The sequence below is a fragment of the Pecten maximus genome, chromosome 7, assembly GCF_902652985.1.
Source record: "Pecten maximus chromosome 7, xPecMax1.1, whole genome shotgun sequence".
In the NCBI taxonomy this organism is placed as follows: Eukaryota; Metazoa; Mollusca; class Bivalvia; order Pectinida; family Pectinidae; genus Pecten; species Pecten maximus.
In genome coordinates this window covers 44,710,293-44,730,036 of record NC_047021.1, presented here as the reverse complement: position 1 = coordinate 44,730,036, position 19,744 = coordinate 44,710,293, and the positions used below count along the sequence as shown (strand labels likewise).

General features: G+C 35.8%; 2 protein-coding genes across 2 annotated transcripts; one reads left to right on the top strand and one right to left on the bottom strand.

Moving 5' to 3' along the window:
* Positions 1–3,622: 3,622 nt before the first annotated feature.
* LOC117331246 (galactose-3-O-sulfotransferase 3-like) lies at positions 3,623–11,995 on the bottom strand. The gene is made up of 2 exons (XM_033889846.1): positions 11,802–11,995; positions 3,623–5,215 (listed from the first exon to the last, which is right to left on the bottom strand). Exons 1-2 carry the CDS (start codon positions 11,993–11,995, stop codon positions 4,039–4,041), a joined length of 1,371 nt encoding a protein of 456 aa, XP_033745737.1. The 3' UTR covers positions 3,623–4,038.
* Positions 11,996–15,619: 3,624 nt separating this feature from the next.
* On the top strand, positions 15,620–19,528 carry LOC117330958 (40S ribosomal protein S23). Its single transcript, XM_033889538.1, has 4 exons — positions 15,620–15,704; positions 17,433–17,589; positions 18,436–18,556; positions 19,343–19,528. Exons 1-4 carry the CDS (start codon positions 15,701–15,703, stop codon positions 19,487–19,489), a joined length of 429 nt encoding a protein of 142 aa, XP_033745429.1. The 5' UTR covers positions 15,620–15,700; the 3' UTR covers positions 19,490–19,528.
* Positions 19,529–19,744: the final 216 nt, after the last annotated feature.

Sequence of the window (19,744 nt, the reverse complement as noted above, 5' to 3'; positions counted from 1 at the left end):
TATTCTAGTACTCCAATGTATCGATGTATCTATTGCTTTGGATCAAGTAATTTAACAGTGCTATATAAGTAATGTTAAATAGATAGCCTCGTTATATGTAAAAATTGCCTAAATATTTGTTTGTAATAAGATATTCTAATTTGTTCCTCGAAAGCCAGAGTTGTGTCCCTTGGTTTAGTACAAAAGAGGTTAATTGTCTTTGTTCGTATTGATGTTTTACATGTTAAAAAGGACGAAATCCACGTGAGGAGACAGCGTCACACTAGCTAAGGATTAACTAGAATATGTTTTTATGTCATGGAGGTATTGAAGCTTTTTATGATGAGAGTACACTCCTTTTTTGCGTTATACCTCCGTAACATAAACATATATTCAAGTTAATCCTTATAATTTAATCTACATCCTGCATAAATTCACTTTATTGATGGACTCTTTTCTCTTACAAATCATTACGCTGGTCCATCCGCCAATCAAAAGCGACGTCATAAACGTTGACGTCATTTTCACGTTATGGACCGATACCATAAAATAAGCCATTGAAAATGCTTGTCATAAACAATATTGAATTATTCAATATCATCGCAAAATATAGTTTTGACCCTATACATATTTTATATATGACATCATAATATGCAGTTGGAAAGGATAAGTATAGGCTTAGCATGTTGTCTAATCCATTTATTTATATATCTATATGTAATTGTACATGCATATATCACTTGATAATAAAATATTTTGAAATTGAAATAATATGTAGTCACCATGCGAGATTCGGCGACGGAGGAGGTTTAAGTTTATCAACTTTACTTACATTACCAACTTTCATAAAGGAAATACAGTGCAGAAATTGGACTTATAAGTGATTGTAAATAGGCAACAGTCGGTGGGATATATAACCTAAAACCCAGAATTACTAAACTACTTCAATAATTTTGTATGTCATGAACCTTTTTTTTAGAGTTCAATAAGTAACACATTTATTTAACCACGAGTGTAGGCTTGTGTTTATCTCATAACTTTAATTTTCGAGTTTATTTCTTTATATTTACAGGATAAGTAGGATGTAACATGTGTTAGAAATTTTTATATTGTAACACACAACAAAGCGATCTCTAACACAACACATCGTTTACAAGTGTATTAACACCAACTTTGACGCGTAGGAATACATTGTTCATAGCGAGTGACTAGTGCACACATGTGCAATTAGTGTGAATGCGCAATGACTGGACATTTTTCATTGCAGAAACAATCAGTGTGACGTATTTTGTGACGTTATGACATGGTGGAACAGGCCAGTTATGCAATAAAATGCCATCCGTCAGAGGTAGACGTAATTCAAAGTTACAGTAAGGGATTTTTATTTAATGCATCTTCTTTTAACTGTGGTCTCAGAACTGACACGATATGATTTGTATTGTAAATTTGATGAACTGTACAGATGCCAAAAGGGAAGAAAAACACTTTGAAATTTATTTTGGCATTTATCAATTTGTTTCTTGGATTTATCGGCCCGTTAACAGTCAGAATCATTCTGCTGTGATGTCTCCTTGTAGTAGTTGGTGACTACCTCACTGAACAACGTACGAGATGCCCGTCACATGTCATCCACATGAATTAAGGTAAGATGTCTTGACCAATGACAGAACGACCTACTTACAACACAAACCGTCACCGTTAGGGGGCGCTTCGGATCTGATCACCTGAGACTACACAGAGACAATTAATATTTTTCTTATTAGTTTCAGTGCTAGTACTATATATATGGGGCAAAGAAGTAATTCAAACAGTGTAAACAATAAGGTTTGTTAAATTTTCGAGGCAATCCGCCCCTTTATCAAAACACAAAAAATCACAAATACAATCACATAATACATATAAGAAGTACTGGAAATACAATAAAATACAATAAGAATAATGTTTTAGTAACTGGAGAAACCACAATGAACCCTTCGGCAAACGTGGGCCGAAGGCGGATACTAGCGTGACTGCATCATGTTCAAACACTAACGTGAAAGTATTCCGAAGAGTTCAAAGACGATTCGTCCCTAAACACTGCTAGTGGACGACATTGCATTTATATAAAAAATGTTGCATTATCGTCTCTACAGTGATTGATTAAATATCGTGTACAAAGTCTGAAAAACTTTAGAAAAATATGTGTTAGATCATAAGAATTATAGAGAGTGGTGTGAAAAAACTGCTACAAATATTTATCAAGACTGAAAATATAAGAAATACGAATGCCGAAGTGTCCCTACAGGACGCTACGGGAAACAGACGATTCGGACCAACTCGGACCAAGATGCTTTTGCATGATGGCGGGAGGCGACTAAATGTGAGTCTCAAGATGCTGTTGCATGATGGCGGGAGGCGACTAAATGTGAGTCTCAAAGAGCAACAATGAATAGATGCCCCAAAAAGTACAGCAATTATGAAAAATTTAACAAATTGAATAATTAACTACATGAATAGTTAGATATAATGGTCAGATGGAGAGTATATCCAGAAGACGTCTTTAACGTTCGTTCATACCCCGAGGGTAGCAGGTTTGGAGATTGGTGATCCAGTATCTTTCTCTGGAACGACGTTTCGTTTCATTCCAGGTAGGACAGTGATCAATGGCGACCACCTGCATATCCTTCCAACTGTGACTAGGTAAATTAAAATGCCTTGCCACAGGAAAGTCTGGTCTGTTTTGCTTGATGGAGCAACGGTGATTGTTGATTCTGATGTTGAGCTTTGTGCTGGTTTCTCCAACATACTGCATTTTGCATTTATATATATATATATATATTTGATATGCCTGACAATCTGTGGCTTTGAAGTAAGAGTAACGTCGACTTTTTACAACCTCACTGAACAACACTGGACGCCCGTCGCATACAATGCAGAGCAATAAGGATAAAATATCTTGCAAATGGACACAACGACAGGCTCAAAGAGGATCCGTTTGTACCGGGTTTAAAGAAAAATAATATTTGAAATAGATTTAGGCCAGTCAGTATCCTTCCACGTATACCCAAAGTATTTGAGAGGGTTTTAAATAATGAACTGGCAAATTATTTTAAAGAATTTTCAAATGTTTTCTAGCAGGCTTCCTGTCAGGATTTGGACGTCGGTCAACAGGCAGGGACTTGATAAGAATCGCCGAAAGGCCCCAGACAGCCTTGAATCCATGTCGACGTCATACTGTTGGATAGCCTGCTGATGAGGATGGTGGGAATCTATAGTGGCACTAGTTTTGCTGGAGTCGGTGTCCAGCTACTTGACCATCAGAAATTCGGTGACTTGTTAGAAGCACAGGGACTTGAGAATTAGTTACAGTCTACATGTATTTGGACCCTCCTTAGTGTGTATAACACATTTTGAGACGTTTTGGGGGCAAAATTAAAATTCGGTAAAAATGACACCCTAGGTGTTCATTTCGGTAAAAATTTCTGAGTTATTTTTACCGAATTTTAAACTAATGAACATCGGGGGTGTTATTTTTACCGAATTTTAATCTAATGGACACCGGAGGTGTCATTTTTACCGAATCTTAATCTAATCATACAGACATCAACACTTGTAGTAACTTATACAACACCCCAAGCCTGACTACATCATGTATTTATTTTTACGACAGAGTATCGTTGTCATCAGTTAGAATAGCTCCCGGCATTGACTAAACGATCCTGTTTACATTTGATGCGACAACTTGCTGTATTCCTACACTAGCCGAATCGCTGTAAATTTAACTATACATTCCTCAGTAGACTACAGTTTGTTTACTAACGACATAATGGCAAATACCGCACAGAATGTAAGCATAAATATTTGTTCTTCCTCGCAGTTCATGGACACTTTTATCAAATACTAATTTACGTTTTTTTTTTACAACAGAAATTGTAAAAAAGAAAAAAGAGAAAAGAAACTAAATTTGGAATATGATACATTGATACGCAAACCTTTATGCCAAACAATCATTTGATTATGTACAAAAACGAAAAATCTGGAACCCCTGTTTCCATAGCAACACGACAGCGTTTCACGTGTTTACAAATCTCTCCATAGACCTTGTTCTTTTATGATTTTATTATAAAGCATTACACTACTAACATATGATTTACATTGGTCCTTTTTGAGTACGAACGGCTCGTTCCACTCACTGCCTTCAAATGTAATTGTAGTATTTCCCAATGTAGTAGATATTCCAGAACAGAAATCACGAAGGCTCGATCTGACTTCTCTAAAATAAGCAAGTTCGTCATAAAAATCCGGATGTTGACGTTTAAGAATTGTCTGGAACTTAAGCAGAAAAAAGTCATACAGTGCGTAATCTAGGTAGGATCTCACTTTATACAGATTTTCTTCATTTGATCCAAAATTCAATCGAGCATCTCTGCGCTTGTTTACATGAATATTGGCATGTAACATATGTCTGAGATCCCAGTTTAAAAGTCGTCGCATTAGCACGAGAGATTCATCCAAATATTCCACCACTAAAACGAAGTCCATCTCCATATCAAGTTTGCGTAAATAACTTTCTATTTTTGTTTGATTCTTGTTGAAAAATAATTCCTGGGGAAATCCGAACTCATTTGCCATCAAATTAAAATCGTGTATCTTGTGCATGGCTCTGCCAACACTGTATCGTTCAAATTGTTCATGCTTTTCATTCTCAAGATATTCCAACACTGGATTTATTCCCGGTAATTTGACAACATTTCTGGGACGAAAATAACTTACAAATGATTTAAAATGGCTAAATGGCTCCCTTACAATTCCTATATATTTAGTATCCTTATGAAATACTTTATCAAATTCTTCTCTGATATAAGGGACATGCGCACAGCAAATATCGTATTTTCCGTTTTCTCGTGGAGGATAAAAATAGCGTGGTGATGTTGAAGGACCGCCCCCACCACGGCCTTTTGGCACAGCAATGACAAGATGGTTTTCATAGCCATAGCGTACAAAGATGTTTGCAACCGTTGTACTGGCAGCTTTGTGAATCTTTAGAAATACAACATGATTGACAGGACTTTGGATGTATGGGTTGTGTTTGGATAATTTTCCAGGACTGATGTTGTTTTCATACGCCGAGTCTTTTTTTCGATCAGGTGGCGGATCCAAATTTGTCAAAATCACGGATGAATAATCAGGAGGTTTGTTGATGTAAAAAATTAAACCGTACATTGCCACCAGTAGACACAATCCCACAAGCATGTACCTGAAAATCATAGAAAATTTTCTGTGAAAATTATGAAGAACTGGAATACAAAGGACCTTTTCGAAACCAATCGCCCGTGGTACATGCCCATTTGACCGGTTTAGGGAGGGCTCGGTTTGGAGAAGTGATCCATTTTGACATATATACATTGTACATGTAGTTGAAACATTAAACACGGGTTTAACAGTTCATGACTGACATCTTAATGTTCTAAATTAATTTGGTTACATATGGGAATTTCAAGGTACTAAAATCTAAATATAGAATCGTACAAGTTATCAAGCAGATTTTAAACAACCAGTATTCAATTTATCCAAGTCTCTGTGTTATAGGATAGTAAAGGAAACTTTAGAATTTGATTATTAGCTTGAACATTTAGATGATAGAGAGCTGATCACACTTTTTAGAACAGCTAACCATATATTTATGATGGAAACAGGAAGGTGGACTAATGTTGCCCGAACATATAGTATTTGCACATATTGTGATAATGGACAGGTTGGAGACGACTTTCACTATTTCTTAGAATGAACAACATACGTGATGTCTGTCGCACGCCATCCACGTCAAATAGGGTAAAATGTTTATTCCAACGACACAACTACGACAGACAGATTGACCAATTTCTCAAGATTTTAAGATTTATTTATTTTTCACTCAGCCAAAAAGAGATTATTTTACAAAGTAGATATAGGAACTTGTTGTTCTCAGCATTCCGAGAAACTCCGCCACGAAGCTAGTATCTTCAATACTTGTTTTCATATATTATTATTGTTGAAGCGCTGGATCTATTAGTAACATGCCTGATACCAGGTATTCTGAGTTTGAAGTTACAGTAATGTCGACATTTCACTCTCCAAAAACACTGACAAATTGTGGTAAATATTGTAGACGAAAATGTTGTTCTAGACTAACGTAATCACCAGCAAATATGCTCGTTGACAGGCTCGCCATGAACTTTGCTCAGAAAAGTACCTCGCATTTTAGCTGGCTCTTAAGGCTCGCCATGAACTTTGCTCGGAAAAGTACCTCGCATTTTAGCTGGCTATTAAGGCTCGCCATTAAATTTATTCAGAAAAAGTACCTCGCATTTTAGCTGGCTATTAAGGCTCGCCATTAAATTTATTCAGAAAAAGTACCTCGCATTTTAGCTGGCTAGTAAGGCTCGCTATGGACTTTGTTCAGAAAAGTACCTCGCATTTTATCTGGCTAGTAAAGGTCGCCATGGGCTTTGTTCAAATAAGTACCTCGCATTTTAGCTGGCTAGAAAATCAAGCAAACACCTGTGGTTGGTATTTTTTGGAGATGAAAAGAACCTTGAAAATATTGAAAATTGAATATTTACTTACCGAAGATTTGACACCATTACCGCGGTCCAGTAATAGAAAATGCGACGAAACATACAGACGATTTCACTCGTGTTGAACAGGCGAAGTTGCCAGTCCTGTTTTAAGTAAGTATACTATCTGATCACCTGCAGCTGAATAAAAAATCCATTTGTATATTTAAGCAACAAATAGAAATATGTTTATGAAATGTGATGTATACAGCTATGTATTCGCATCGACAGATAGCCCGTGGCTCACACTACACAACTCTAGTAAACTTTTGTTTTCTTATCAAACGTGAGTGGTATTGCTTTTATCCAAATTAAAACATCGCTATGTAATGGCTTTTTAAACAACATTCAGAATTCTGATTTTTTATTAATACATGTACGATCTCATCGATATGAATTATTTGAAACAACGGGCATATCAAACATGAGTCACAAAGAAAACAGAAAGAAAAAATATTAAAACCGCAAAATTGTATCGAAATGGTGTGAATTATCTAAAGGCGTGTGTAAATATGAAAGCATACTGGCTACATCAGACACCTATCTGTCAGAATGTCCAAGTCAGGGTCAGAGGAAACTCGGACTTCGAAAGAGCAGCCTTGAGTAATATCCGCGAGGTTCTTGCCAAAAGCGTCCGTCATTAACGCAATGACATGGATGGTTTGTCTCGAGACTAGGACAGTCCACAGGGACTTGAGAATTAGTTATAGTCTACATGTATTTGGACCTCCCCTAGAGTGTATAGCACATTTTAAGACGTTTTGGGGGGCTTGATTAAAATCCGGTAAAAATGATACCACCGTGTTCATTATGGGGTGTTCATGATGAACACCGAGGTTTTACCGAATTTTAATCAAAGCGTTTCAACAAGTTTATGCTCATCATGGGGTGAAGAATAACTGGGTTTTTTTTCTATGACATAATTCACATGATTACGATATGTAAATTTGTGACGTCACGGTTATTGGCTATACACTAATCGATGACGTCATAGAAATAAACAATATAGTTAAGACCTTATATCTCATTCTACTTTGTTTTCCAACCTTGTTGTATATAACAATAACAAAAACAAACGTGTGATACAAAAGTATTTCAATTCAATTGAGAACAATTCTTGTATATTTCGGGAACCTGTTTTCAATTTCAACCCGAACGTTTAAAAAAATAATGTACATAGACTAAATCGAAACAAATGTAAACAATAAATATCTTTAAAAAAGATAAACGGCATAGTTTTAATGTTATAATGTAAAACTGATGGTGAAATAAATTAATGAACTAAAGCGTTTTAGCACAAATAACAAAATTATATCAGTTTGAATCATTTTTGGTAATAATAAGATGCATTTGAATCAGGAATATAATCTTATTAATGTGTCATTTGAAAAGTTACACCCACTTATTCAGCATGCATACAATCTTAACTTTGTTTCGTTTTTAACTGCACATCTACATTTTGCATTTACCGCTACATTGACCAATCACATACTTCATCTTGACCAGAAACGCCACCTGTCGCGTCATATCCGGGGCCAAAAGAATATTATATGGCTATGCCGAAAAATTGAAAACACTACATGCGAAACACTGAGGGCGTTAGATGTAGACTAAGTCCACAAAGACGCCAACCATTTAAAGCAGAACAAAAATTATATAGAAACACACATAGAGTACTTACAGTCGAGGCCATCCCATACGGAGCCGTCTGCGAAATTCCATATAATTCCCGACCTTGCGCAGATCGTTCGACAGACAGTTCCATATGCGGAATGCCTCATATTTGAAAGACTTGTGGCCATACCTAGTGGTGCTAACCCTTGGTGCATGCACATGTACCATAGTATGGTGGCCGGTTAGGGCCATCTCGTAATCTCGCGACCTCGCAATCTCGACCTAAAGTCGAGGTTGCGCGATCGCGAGGTTAACCGGCCACAAATGGTCCTTCTGCCTTGAAAGAATACAGAGATTCTTTTGTAGTAATAAGACTGCAAATGTAGTCTGGAGCTAAATTGTTAAAAATTCTGAAAACTTAACGTGTCATTAGCTTCATTCTATGTATATATATAGGAATGAGGTATTGGACTGTGATAAAAGTTCCTTAGTTAAAATCATGAAGAAAAAAAAGCACATCTCTCTCCTGTACTTTCTCTATTTTCCGTGTTGCTGCCTGGCTACAAAAATGCCATACCAGAGGACAATAATCAAAATTTGAGAGTACAAAAGATTCATATATTGAAATTTTTATGCCCTTTGGTAACATATGACCAATTCTCTTTGAAGGTTTTTATGCGGACATAAATGGCATTCTTGATCAATATTCAGTTTCGAACACAAATAATTTCTGGAAAATTATCCGCAGACTAATAAAAACAGCTGATACTGCTGATATTATACCTCACATCAGAAATAAATTTGGGCAAATTGAAAATTCAGACGATGGAAAAGCTAATATCCAAAATGATTACTTTGTTTCCATTTCTACTATTGACGATACTAACAGTGACGTACCAGCTGTAGAACTTAGGACGGACGCAACTATATCTGACATATCCTTCAACTTAAATGACATCGACGACATACTAAAATTGTTAAATATCAGTAAAGCAGTTGGTATTGACACAATTATTCTCCCACATTTCACAGATTTATCTCCTGTTTTAGACGTGAGAGATTTCTCTGTCAACCCCTAGGGTATGACAGATTGCACGCGCTAACCTTCTGAACCGGAAGTACTTCTGGAACTACTTTTTGAGTGACGTCACTATGGCTCCCGCGTTAAATATGCGTAAGAGACACACAGTTTTATGAAATGACGAGCTGTACTATTGTTAAAATCAGAATACATTGTAGTTTCACTGATACCTTATTTTAGTGTCTGTTTTAATAGATTTTGTGAATTATTTCTATACCTATGTTTTCTTGCGTAATGATATTGATTTGCATTTGTTTGGGACTGTGATGGGTACTTCCTCAAATGAGGATGTTTACAAACAGACATTGATCACCGATGGGATATGCATTTATTTAAAGTTGTGGGAGTGAAATAATCCTTCCCTACCTAGGTAGTGTGGCAAAGAAATCTCAACCCTCGGGGTAATTCATGAATGTCCAACCCTCGGCAAGTCTCGGATTGGACGTTCATGGATTCCCCCCTCGGGTTTTGCTTTCTCTGTCACACCCCCATGGCAGGGAAAGATTATATATTAGTCACAACATGTTAAAGAATACAGCAATATCAGTAGCATTTCCTCTGTCTCTTATCTTTAGATCTTCTTTGGAAACTGGTATATACCCAAAACAGTGGGGAAACGTTAGTAATGTCATTATTTAAAAAGGGGATAAGCATGAAGTTTCAAATTATATCATTACTTAGCACTGGTTGGAACGTGTTTGGACGATTAGTAATAAAATATTTGAATAATTATTGATTAGAACATTCCTTAGTATAAAAATACCAATCTGGTTTTCAGTCGGGTCATTCAACTGTGCACCAAATTATATAATTATATTTCTACCACAATGCGCCGTGTTATTCCACTCTCAAGCCATTGTATAAATGTGCCGACTGTTGGATAAATATATGTTATATACCACTAGTGCATGGTATATGACCTTCTGGTCTTTTGATTGGTCAAGAATTCAAACTTTAAACCAAGCTGCAATTGTTATTGACGTGGGTCATCAATAATCGAATGATGTCACATCACTGGGTCCCAGACGTCACTGGTACACTTTATTTGCATATTCGAAATTATACTTGACCACGTTTCCCTTTTATTTAAGCCGATATTATTGTGATAGAAACAGGTCACACGACTCGTGTTTGTTGGATATGAAGTCTATTTCACACTCGTAAGTTATTTTTAAAAGTTGCAAAAGACATTTGCTAAAGCTCGTGTCTTTTGTAACTTTTAAAAATAACTTACTCGTGTGAAATAAATTCCATATCCAACAATCACTTGTTGTGTAACCTCTATCACACTTTATGTGAAAATTTAGAACAAAACGTCCGACATGTTAAGTTTTTTGTGATATATCAAAAGCGTTCCATTGTGTGTGGCACAAGGGGCTGATGGTGAAACTGGCAAATTACGGGATTTCAGGGAAATTGTTAGATTGGTTAGGTAATTATATTAGTGATAGACAGCAGCTAATCTTTGTTGCAAATAACAAGTATTTAGTTAAATCTACAAATGCCGGTGTCCACAAGGCTCGGTATTAGGCCCTCTTTTATTTATTCTATATATAAATGACATAGCCGATAACCTTGAAAGTTTGTGTAAATTATTTGCAGATGATACTGTCATACTGTAATCGGATACCTCTCCTCAAACCATTGAAACAAAGATAAATAGCGATCTAGGTCAAATTAAACACTGGGCAGATTAGTGGTTAGTAAATCCTGCTAAGACGGAGGCATTACTTGTAGTCCAATCAATGCATTTATTTTTGCATTAGAGGTTGAACAAAATTTTAACAAGGGATTTTTAACTGAAATGATTTAAGTAATGGTCCACTAGAACACAGAAAAAAATCCACTGGAATCCTTCCATGGCAAAACCTCGTTTTCGTACAAAGTCCAAGATGGCTGCCATTACAGAAGGGCCAATATTCAAATGGACATGCCAGGAGATACAAGGGGACTAGAAATACATCCTAGGTGTCATTTCCAACTAAATTTGAGTTGGTTATTAGTTTGGTGACACTTCTGAAGTGATTTTAGATCATTTTTTTTTCAGGAGCAATGTCAATGTGAAATTGGATCAAATTTTGACTCAATTTTTGGCGAAATTTGTGTATAATGATCCGTAATATTGTTTGTTTCATTTTCAGGTGCTGGTCATGATCCTATCTTTACTATAATTCTATTAGGACTGGTTGAGTATATTGTAATGCATAGATAAATCTAAATCATCTGGCATTTTCTATTTTTGTTTCAGAAATAATAAGTGTATCTACAGTCTTTGTGTGAGATGCAGCCATATCTTGCTGCTGCTGGGCACAATACTTACACAAAAACTTTGTTTGAACTAGAACGTACCCACCCGTACATGCAGCTTTCATGAATGAACTCTTTCCTGTCAGGAGAACTGAAAAAAAACTGAGAAAGCTTCGGCCATGCATCGGTGGTACCATGACTCCAACACCAAGGATGAAGCCCATCGGCTTCGGGAAGGGTACGATGTTGGTGTTTCAATGCCAGTGTCTTCGGAAATACGTTTAACATTGACCAAAAAAGCTTACCTGGTTAATACATCAAATAGCAAAGCTTCATATACCTGCTTGCAGAATACCTGGTCAAAGTCACCATTAGTGTTGAACACGCAGAAGGCGACGCTGACTACAAAATATGCACACTTGCATGTCTTTCTGCGGCTACAAAGCCAACAAGCGTGGTTGCTGAATATTCCTATGTATTTCAGCTCCTGGTATATCATGCAGATATCCGTGTCCGTAGCGATAACCTGTACATGGTGGCATCAAGGCAGACGGTTTCCACACCTACCCTGAAGAAGACTCCGAAGCTTTACTTTTCCTGCACGCATTTAGTGGATGCGATACCACGTCACGGCCTTATGGAATCGGAAAAGTAACCGTCCTAACCAAGTACAAACCACTACATGGGTCTTCATATCCGTTTCCATGTCTCCATCTTCATCAAAAGATGACATCGAAAGAGCAGGGGAGGCATATATCAACACCAAACCTTAACGCGGCACGAGTGACAAAGTTTCAGCTAAAAGTGGCAACTTCTGCAGGATTCCTGCCTCCTGAAAAACTGCCTCCTACCAGCAATACAACCGCTTATCACAGCCATCGGACATGTCATCAGGTGCAAGATTGGCGCGGTAATAACATCTGTCCTGAGAGGATGGCAAAAATCCCCTACGGTTGGTCTTGTACCAATCCGGATGACCAAGTCAAACCGCACCAGAACGATTAACTTCAATCATAAGGTGTAACTGCAGTGGGAAATGTAACAAGAAAACATGCACTTGCTGTAGGAATGGACTTCTATGTACTCCAGTGTGTGGTCAGTGCCGAGGCATCACATGTTTAAACAGACGTCCCTCATGATCAGAGAGCAAGGACGATGAAGACGTGGATGTAGACGATGATAACGCGGGATGTTAGTCAGGATGGGTGTTTGACTAATAAAGAACGCCGATGTTTAAACAGACGTCAATAATATGTATGATATATCATTTGATTATATTTACCATTGTATGGCACTGCCACTATATAACCCTACCAATTCAGTTGCGAGTTCACCAGCTTATGAACTGCCAACTGAAATTTGAATTTGAAAATTTCAAAAAAAAAAAAAATCGCACGACAAATAAAAAATCGCAGATGGTAAATATAAGCATTGAACGGCTTTCAGTTGGCATTCATAGTCAATATGAAAAAGCTAGCGCTTCATGTTGAATTTGCCTCTGTCCAGTTGGCATTCATATTGACTATGAATGCCAACTGAAAGCCGTTCAATGCTTAAATGAATTGATACAAGTAAAACAGTTTAAAACAATTTGCAACGACATCATGTGTTGGTTCTTCATATTCCATTTGACATAATCTCTGCATTTTACGTTGTAAAACATGGCTTTAACATAACTTCATCTTACATTTATGATATTTAACTGTTAAATATCTAACTATTAAATATCAAATGAATGGCTGTAAATGGCAACTAGTCCTGTCTGGAGACCGACAAAGTGTTACAATAGTCGAACTTTGACTTATTTTGGTCAAATAGCTTGCAAATTCTATTACAAATATGTTCTTGAACTCTGATGACTTTGAAAGTATCACCAAACAATTTGTTAACCTAAAATTAGCTGAAAATGACATCTTCAATGGATTTCTAAGTCACTTAGTTCCAATACTAATACCGTTTGAAAATTGGCGGCCATCTTGGATTTTGGACGAAAACGAGGTTTTGCCATGGAGGGATTCGGATGGATTTGTTTTCTGTGTTCTATTGTACCATCACCTAGCCCATTTCAGTTGAAAAAACCTTTGTTAAAAATTGTCCAAATTTGTAAGCCTGGACTGTTGTTTCCAACTTTGAGCTTGACCATGTAATTGAAATAAGTTTAATAATGTAAATATTGACTTTGTAGAGAATTATAAGCACCTAGGAGTAATATTAAATGAAAATTGTAAATGGAGTTGCCATATTAAAAATAATTGTAAAAATGTGTCAGAACAGGAAAGTGTTTTACGAAAACTGAAGTATGTGTTGAACATACAAACTTTAGACAAAATATGCAGATCAGACTTTCTTCCTTAATTAGAATATTGCTGTGAAGTATATGGGACGGATGTACTATCGGTGATGCGGACAATTTCGAAAAAAACTCAAGCTTGAGTCTATATTTTTTGTAATTACTGGATTACCTTTGTATACAGGTAGAGAATCATTATATTCTGAGAGAGTACTAGAACCATTAACAAATAGAAGAAAAAGGAGAAAATTACAACTTCTCTACAAAATTCACGCTTCTATCTTACGGCTTTACTTCCTCCTTTAGTTTCGCAAAATATAAAATATAACCTCCGAAATGCTAACAACTACTGTTAACATAATTCTAGACTTCATCTTACTAACACTTGTCCCCCCCCCCTCTACTTTTCGACTTTGGAACAACTTAGAACCTAACATAAGACAGAGCATGTCAGTCTCAGAATTTAAAGACACTTTTCGTAAGTTTAATGACATAAATATTCCTATTTATTATTTGATTGGTGACAGGAAAACTTATATTTTGCATGCCAGATTAAGATGTAGATCGAGTACTCTAAATGACGACTTAGTTCATGCTAATTTGATTGATTTCCAACTTTGTCAATGCGGACACTTTATAGAAAATGCTTACCGAATTGTAACAAGTATGTAGATCTGAGTAAAATTGTATCGCGAGTTTAATGACTTCATCCCACTAGACCTGCAACTAATATTACACGGAAGTCCTGATTTAACAAAGGAAGACAACGAAAAAATATGTCTGCACATTCAGCAACATACTCGTGATATAAACAGATTTTGATTTCTGTATCTCCCTCCGCACTATTCTTCTCCCTCTATTACTCTCTCCCTATCAGCTCTCTTCCTCTTTCTTTAACCAAATCATGTCCCTTAAATGATTATTATATGTATATACATGTATAACTAATGACAGCGTCTTTGATCGTTATCGATTCATATGGCATTTGCGAAACGGATATATCAGAAGGAAAGGAAAGACAACGTTGAAAGCTGTGCCGAGTAAGATCACTCAGTCGGTCTAAAAAATATTTTAAAACTTTCCTGTCAAAATTTTCTTATTATTCTTAAAAAAATTGTAAAATAAATTGTAAACGAAGGAGACTTCAACATTCTCTCCCTCCATTTCCGTCTAATTATCACCCTATCTCTACTCTACTTAAACTAACATTTTCAAAAAAAAACAAAAAAAAACAACAGAATAACTTTATGTTAATTCTAATGTTATCTTGTGTAAATATTTGTGTTGTATACTGTTTTTGGGAGAGGCATTATATATAAGTTGGAAAACTTGTACCCGATCCGTCTGTATACTTATGATACAAAAAATATGTTTAAACTAAAATTCTCTTTAAAACTACCAGAAGTTTGGAGGCTTTCCTACATATTACAGATATAAGTACATGGTTGTCAAATTTCAATAAAAAATCTATCAAAACACCTAAAAGTTTGACACTTTCTTCTGATTTGATAGCCTAATGTTTCTCTGGGTTTGCTTACATACCATTACAACTTAACCATTCAATAAAGACTGTAGCCTCTCTTAACATCTTTCAAAGTATGTATTTTTTTGTTGATATTACCCAGAGTGTTACTGTATCGTCAGCGTAGTTATACTGTAGAGTTTTGATTCTTGAATACAGTAAAATGTCACTGATGAAAATATTAGAAAGGAGAAAACACATTTTGCTATTTTATTATTTTGTCTTAATATGTGTTTTAGGCCGTGTGGAAAAATGCTTTTCAGTGAAAAATAGACGTAAATATTAGTCCGGCCTCGGTTTTCGTACAAACTTTTAGTTTCACCTTCACGAGGCATTCCGAAAAACAAAACGAGATTTCACGAGATCGGTCTTTTTCACGAACATCCGCCATCATGGGTATGTTGCCTACCGCACGTGGTCATAAAATAATGTAAAATAAAGTCACTTTTATGAAACTGAACTTTACCAGCCAACGCCAGAGTACCTCTTACTCCCCCATAGTAATGCTTTCAAAATGAGAAGGGATATTTAGCTGAAGATTGTATCGTTTTTTCTCTATCTGAAGTGGGACCCTTGTACTAAAATCTGCTTTCAGTCGCAGACAGCATTGAAAGCAGCATGCCTAACCGGCCAAGACTTCTGTATCTTCGCGTTGAAACAAGATTTATGGCATATTATTAACGTTATGATTTTATACTAGATATTTGTTTTATTTGTAAGACGCTAAACGGAATTGTGAAAAAATATTTACATATACTTTTGTTTCCTGTATGCATGGGGAATTTACTGATTAATGGGAAAACAGGCAATGCTTGAAACGAGCACAACATCTTCAATACACACATGCAGTGCGCTTATCTAATAACCATATTTAAACATTTATCTATCTTATTCGTTTAACCATGGACTCTTTGTTAAATAGATTAAAAGTAAGTAGCTATTTAAAATTTATAGCTGAAAGCAATTAAAACAAAAGTGTTCGAATGAGTTATACGGTTCAGAGGAAATACAAAATGAATGTCGTTGGAATTTATAAATGGACTTGGCATACTGTTATTGTTGTGGGAAAAGTATGGCCTAGCACTGGTTTTAGCAGTGAGAGTAAACTTGAAATTTTTTAAAAGAGCTAGTGTAAACTGTTTTAAAGAAGCAAACATTTTACAAATTCCCAGATAAAAAAAATCACCTAGACTACAGAATTTTTTTTAGCTTTGTGAAATTCAGATTGGCATAACCACAAGAAGAGCTGGGCTTTTATTGCGCTATAAAGTTGACATCAGTTTCACGCTTTCACAAGGAGACGAAAGATAACATGCAGCCTCTCAAAACATGTACCACACTGTTGCATCTTGCACACAGTGAAGGCCATTCTAAAGTGATCTTAAATTTACATGTTGATAGTATGTTAAACAATAAAAAACTGAGCTATATACAGTCATGGTCATGTCTAGTCTGTAATGATACAATTAAAACCACAAATTTCTGTCTAATCTAATTATTAAGACTTTCACAAGTCCCTGTGGCTGTGGTGTATTATTGTTGTAAAGTGATCACAAAATATTCAATCAAAATTATAGTAAAAAGGTTTTTAATTAACATAAATAATAAAAAGTATGAGCAGATAAATTCATAATTTGGTTCAAAATCAATGTATTCATCTGCAACACTGAGAATTGCTGTTATTAACTTTCCCCTTGACAATTTAAAGTGCAAATATTTAAGGACATTTTTGAAATAATGGGGTTATATCATATGCAATAGACCTTAATTGTGGGATTGTGGTGTTCAAGATTTTGCATATTGACGTACATTTATCAACCAATTTTCAATTAATGTGCACTTTACAGTTATCAGGGCAGTGTCAAATCTGGCTTAATGGGTAGATTTAGCTATAAAGTCAAATTTGATAATACAATAACATAAGCACAGTGTAAAGAAGTATGTGCCAAACTCTGTCAATAATTGTACACATACATTTAAAATGTGAAGGACAAGACGGAAGATGTCTTAATGCAAAATTGGAAAACATCACAGTGGCTTAATTTATATAGAAAATAGACGGGTGGGGTCAGGTGAAGGTTCATATTCAAACATAACATCTTAAGTTCTAAATTTTCTCTTCAGGAAAACCAAGGGGATTGAGGACAGCTCGTAAACTGAAGAATCACCGTCGTGACCAGAAGTGGCACGATAATGATTACAAAAAGGCCCATTTGCCCTCAAGATGGGTGAAGCCCTTCCAGGGTTCATCTCACGCCAAAGGAATTGTCCTCGAGAAAGTGTAAGTAAAAATATTGGAACACTTTTGGTATCGGTGTCGGCCAACAAGATCTACATGTGTAGACCAAAGGGTTAAAATGATGATTGAGTCAACCCACAATGGATAATTTAACCTACATACATAATATTTCATAAATCTTAACACTTATTTAAGTTACCAGTCAGTAAGTTATACTTAGATGATTAACTAATAATGTGGGATAATTTAGATAAGATCTTTACCCTTTTGCCCCTACTAACCATATTGGACTTCAAATAATGAATGAATGGCAGAGTCCACTAAAGTTTCTTGGGGTTGAAAGGGTTAATAATAATGAAGTAAAAGTTAGTGGATAATTAAGATCAGAACTTAACTATGAAGTAAAAGTTAATGAACTTATCACTTGGATTGTGTAGATATATGAAACTAAGTGAATTTGATGATGTTGAGATTGAAATAAAATCTATGGTGCTACTGTTTTGAAAGATGAGACAGTCGCATACATTGTAGAAGACTAAGTCACACTGTAGACTTTCTGAACGAAATAGGAAACTCATCAAAAATATATACTCGGAGTACTTGACAGATGCTTGCAACGTTATCTTGAACAATAGATTTCTCAGTAATTTTTGTCAGCTTTTATTTATGAATAAAACATTGTATTGGAAGTTTCCTGAATCATAAAAAGTGATGTTTATTTCATTGATATTGGACCGTTTTGTTAAAATCCAATGCAAAATTTTTACTAGAAAATAATTAACAACATTTGTGATTTTCAACCCATGTCCCGCGTGACACTACCAGTTATTTCGAGAAATTAAATATTTTGTTACATTCAATGCTGTAATGATATACGTTTTGTTACAGTGGTGTGGAAGCCAAACAGCCTAACTCTGCTATCAGGAAGTGTGTCCGTGTCCAATTGATCAAAAATGGAAAGAAGATCACTGCCTTTGTACCCAACGATGGCTGTCTCAACTATGTTGAGGTAAGCTACTACACAGTGGAGCTCATCATGAGTAATGGGTACTAATAGTACATGTCTTGTGCATTCATGATGAGACGTAGAGGTATATAGGGATCTGTGTTCATAACTCCTAAATATCGGAGATCGAAAGGAGATTTAAAGCTGTTGCCCACCTGAATCAATATTTCTGGACAAGTCGTGTTGAAGTGGACCTATTAAGCTCAAACTTCGCACACTGCTTCTTCATCAAGAGTGTTTGCTTGGGATTTCTTTTTGGGTCAAAGTTCACTTTCAATACAAACTTGTTTTCCACACAATAACTAAAATTCAAACTCAAACTCCACACGCTGCTTCAAATTGGATTGCTTGTTTGGCATCTATTTTAATGTTAAACGGACAATAAACTGATCAGGGATTGGTGTCATTCATTGATATCTTGTTTTATACCGACCACCATGAAACTATGTGTAAATTCACCACCGTTTCCCTGTAAAAATATGAGCACCATATGCACCTGTTGTCAGAAATGAGGTCGCTGTTCCAATAAATTTGATGTCTTAAGCTATACAGACTTCATCGTGATTGTCAAAACCGTCTTGTTTGAATTCAAGATGACAATTATTGATAAGAAATGAAATACATATGTAAAGAATATTTACATGGAAAAAGATACATCACCAATGTCAATTGCCATCATTAATTAACCATTAATGAATAAATTAATGTGCTAAGTTAGTGTTTCATGTTTTAGCTTCTCATATTATTAGTTTTTGCTGAGATTTTAACTCGATATTTTTTTACGTACAGGAAAACGACGAAGTATTGGTCGCTGGATTTGGACGTAAAGGTCACGCTGTCGGAGATATTCCCGGTGTACGTTTTAAGATTGTCAAGGTCGCCAACGTATCACTGCTTGCTCTTTTCAAGGGAAAGAAGGAAAGGCCAAGGTCATAAATTAACTCGCTCCATGTACAGAGGGAAATAAAAAAAAATTAAAAAAAAATGAAGCATACAGTTATTCTTTTAAATTAAAAATGTCAGATCAGATTTTGAACAAATTTGGTGTGGAGGATTCTTTGGTGAAGGCAACTCAATTTTATGTAAATTGAGGGGGTAGGGTTCAAAAGAGGAAATCCAGATTTGATGTGAAATTATCCAAATTGAGCGTTTTCAACTTGAACTCAAAAAATGTATTCCAGGGCCCAGATG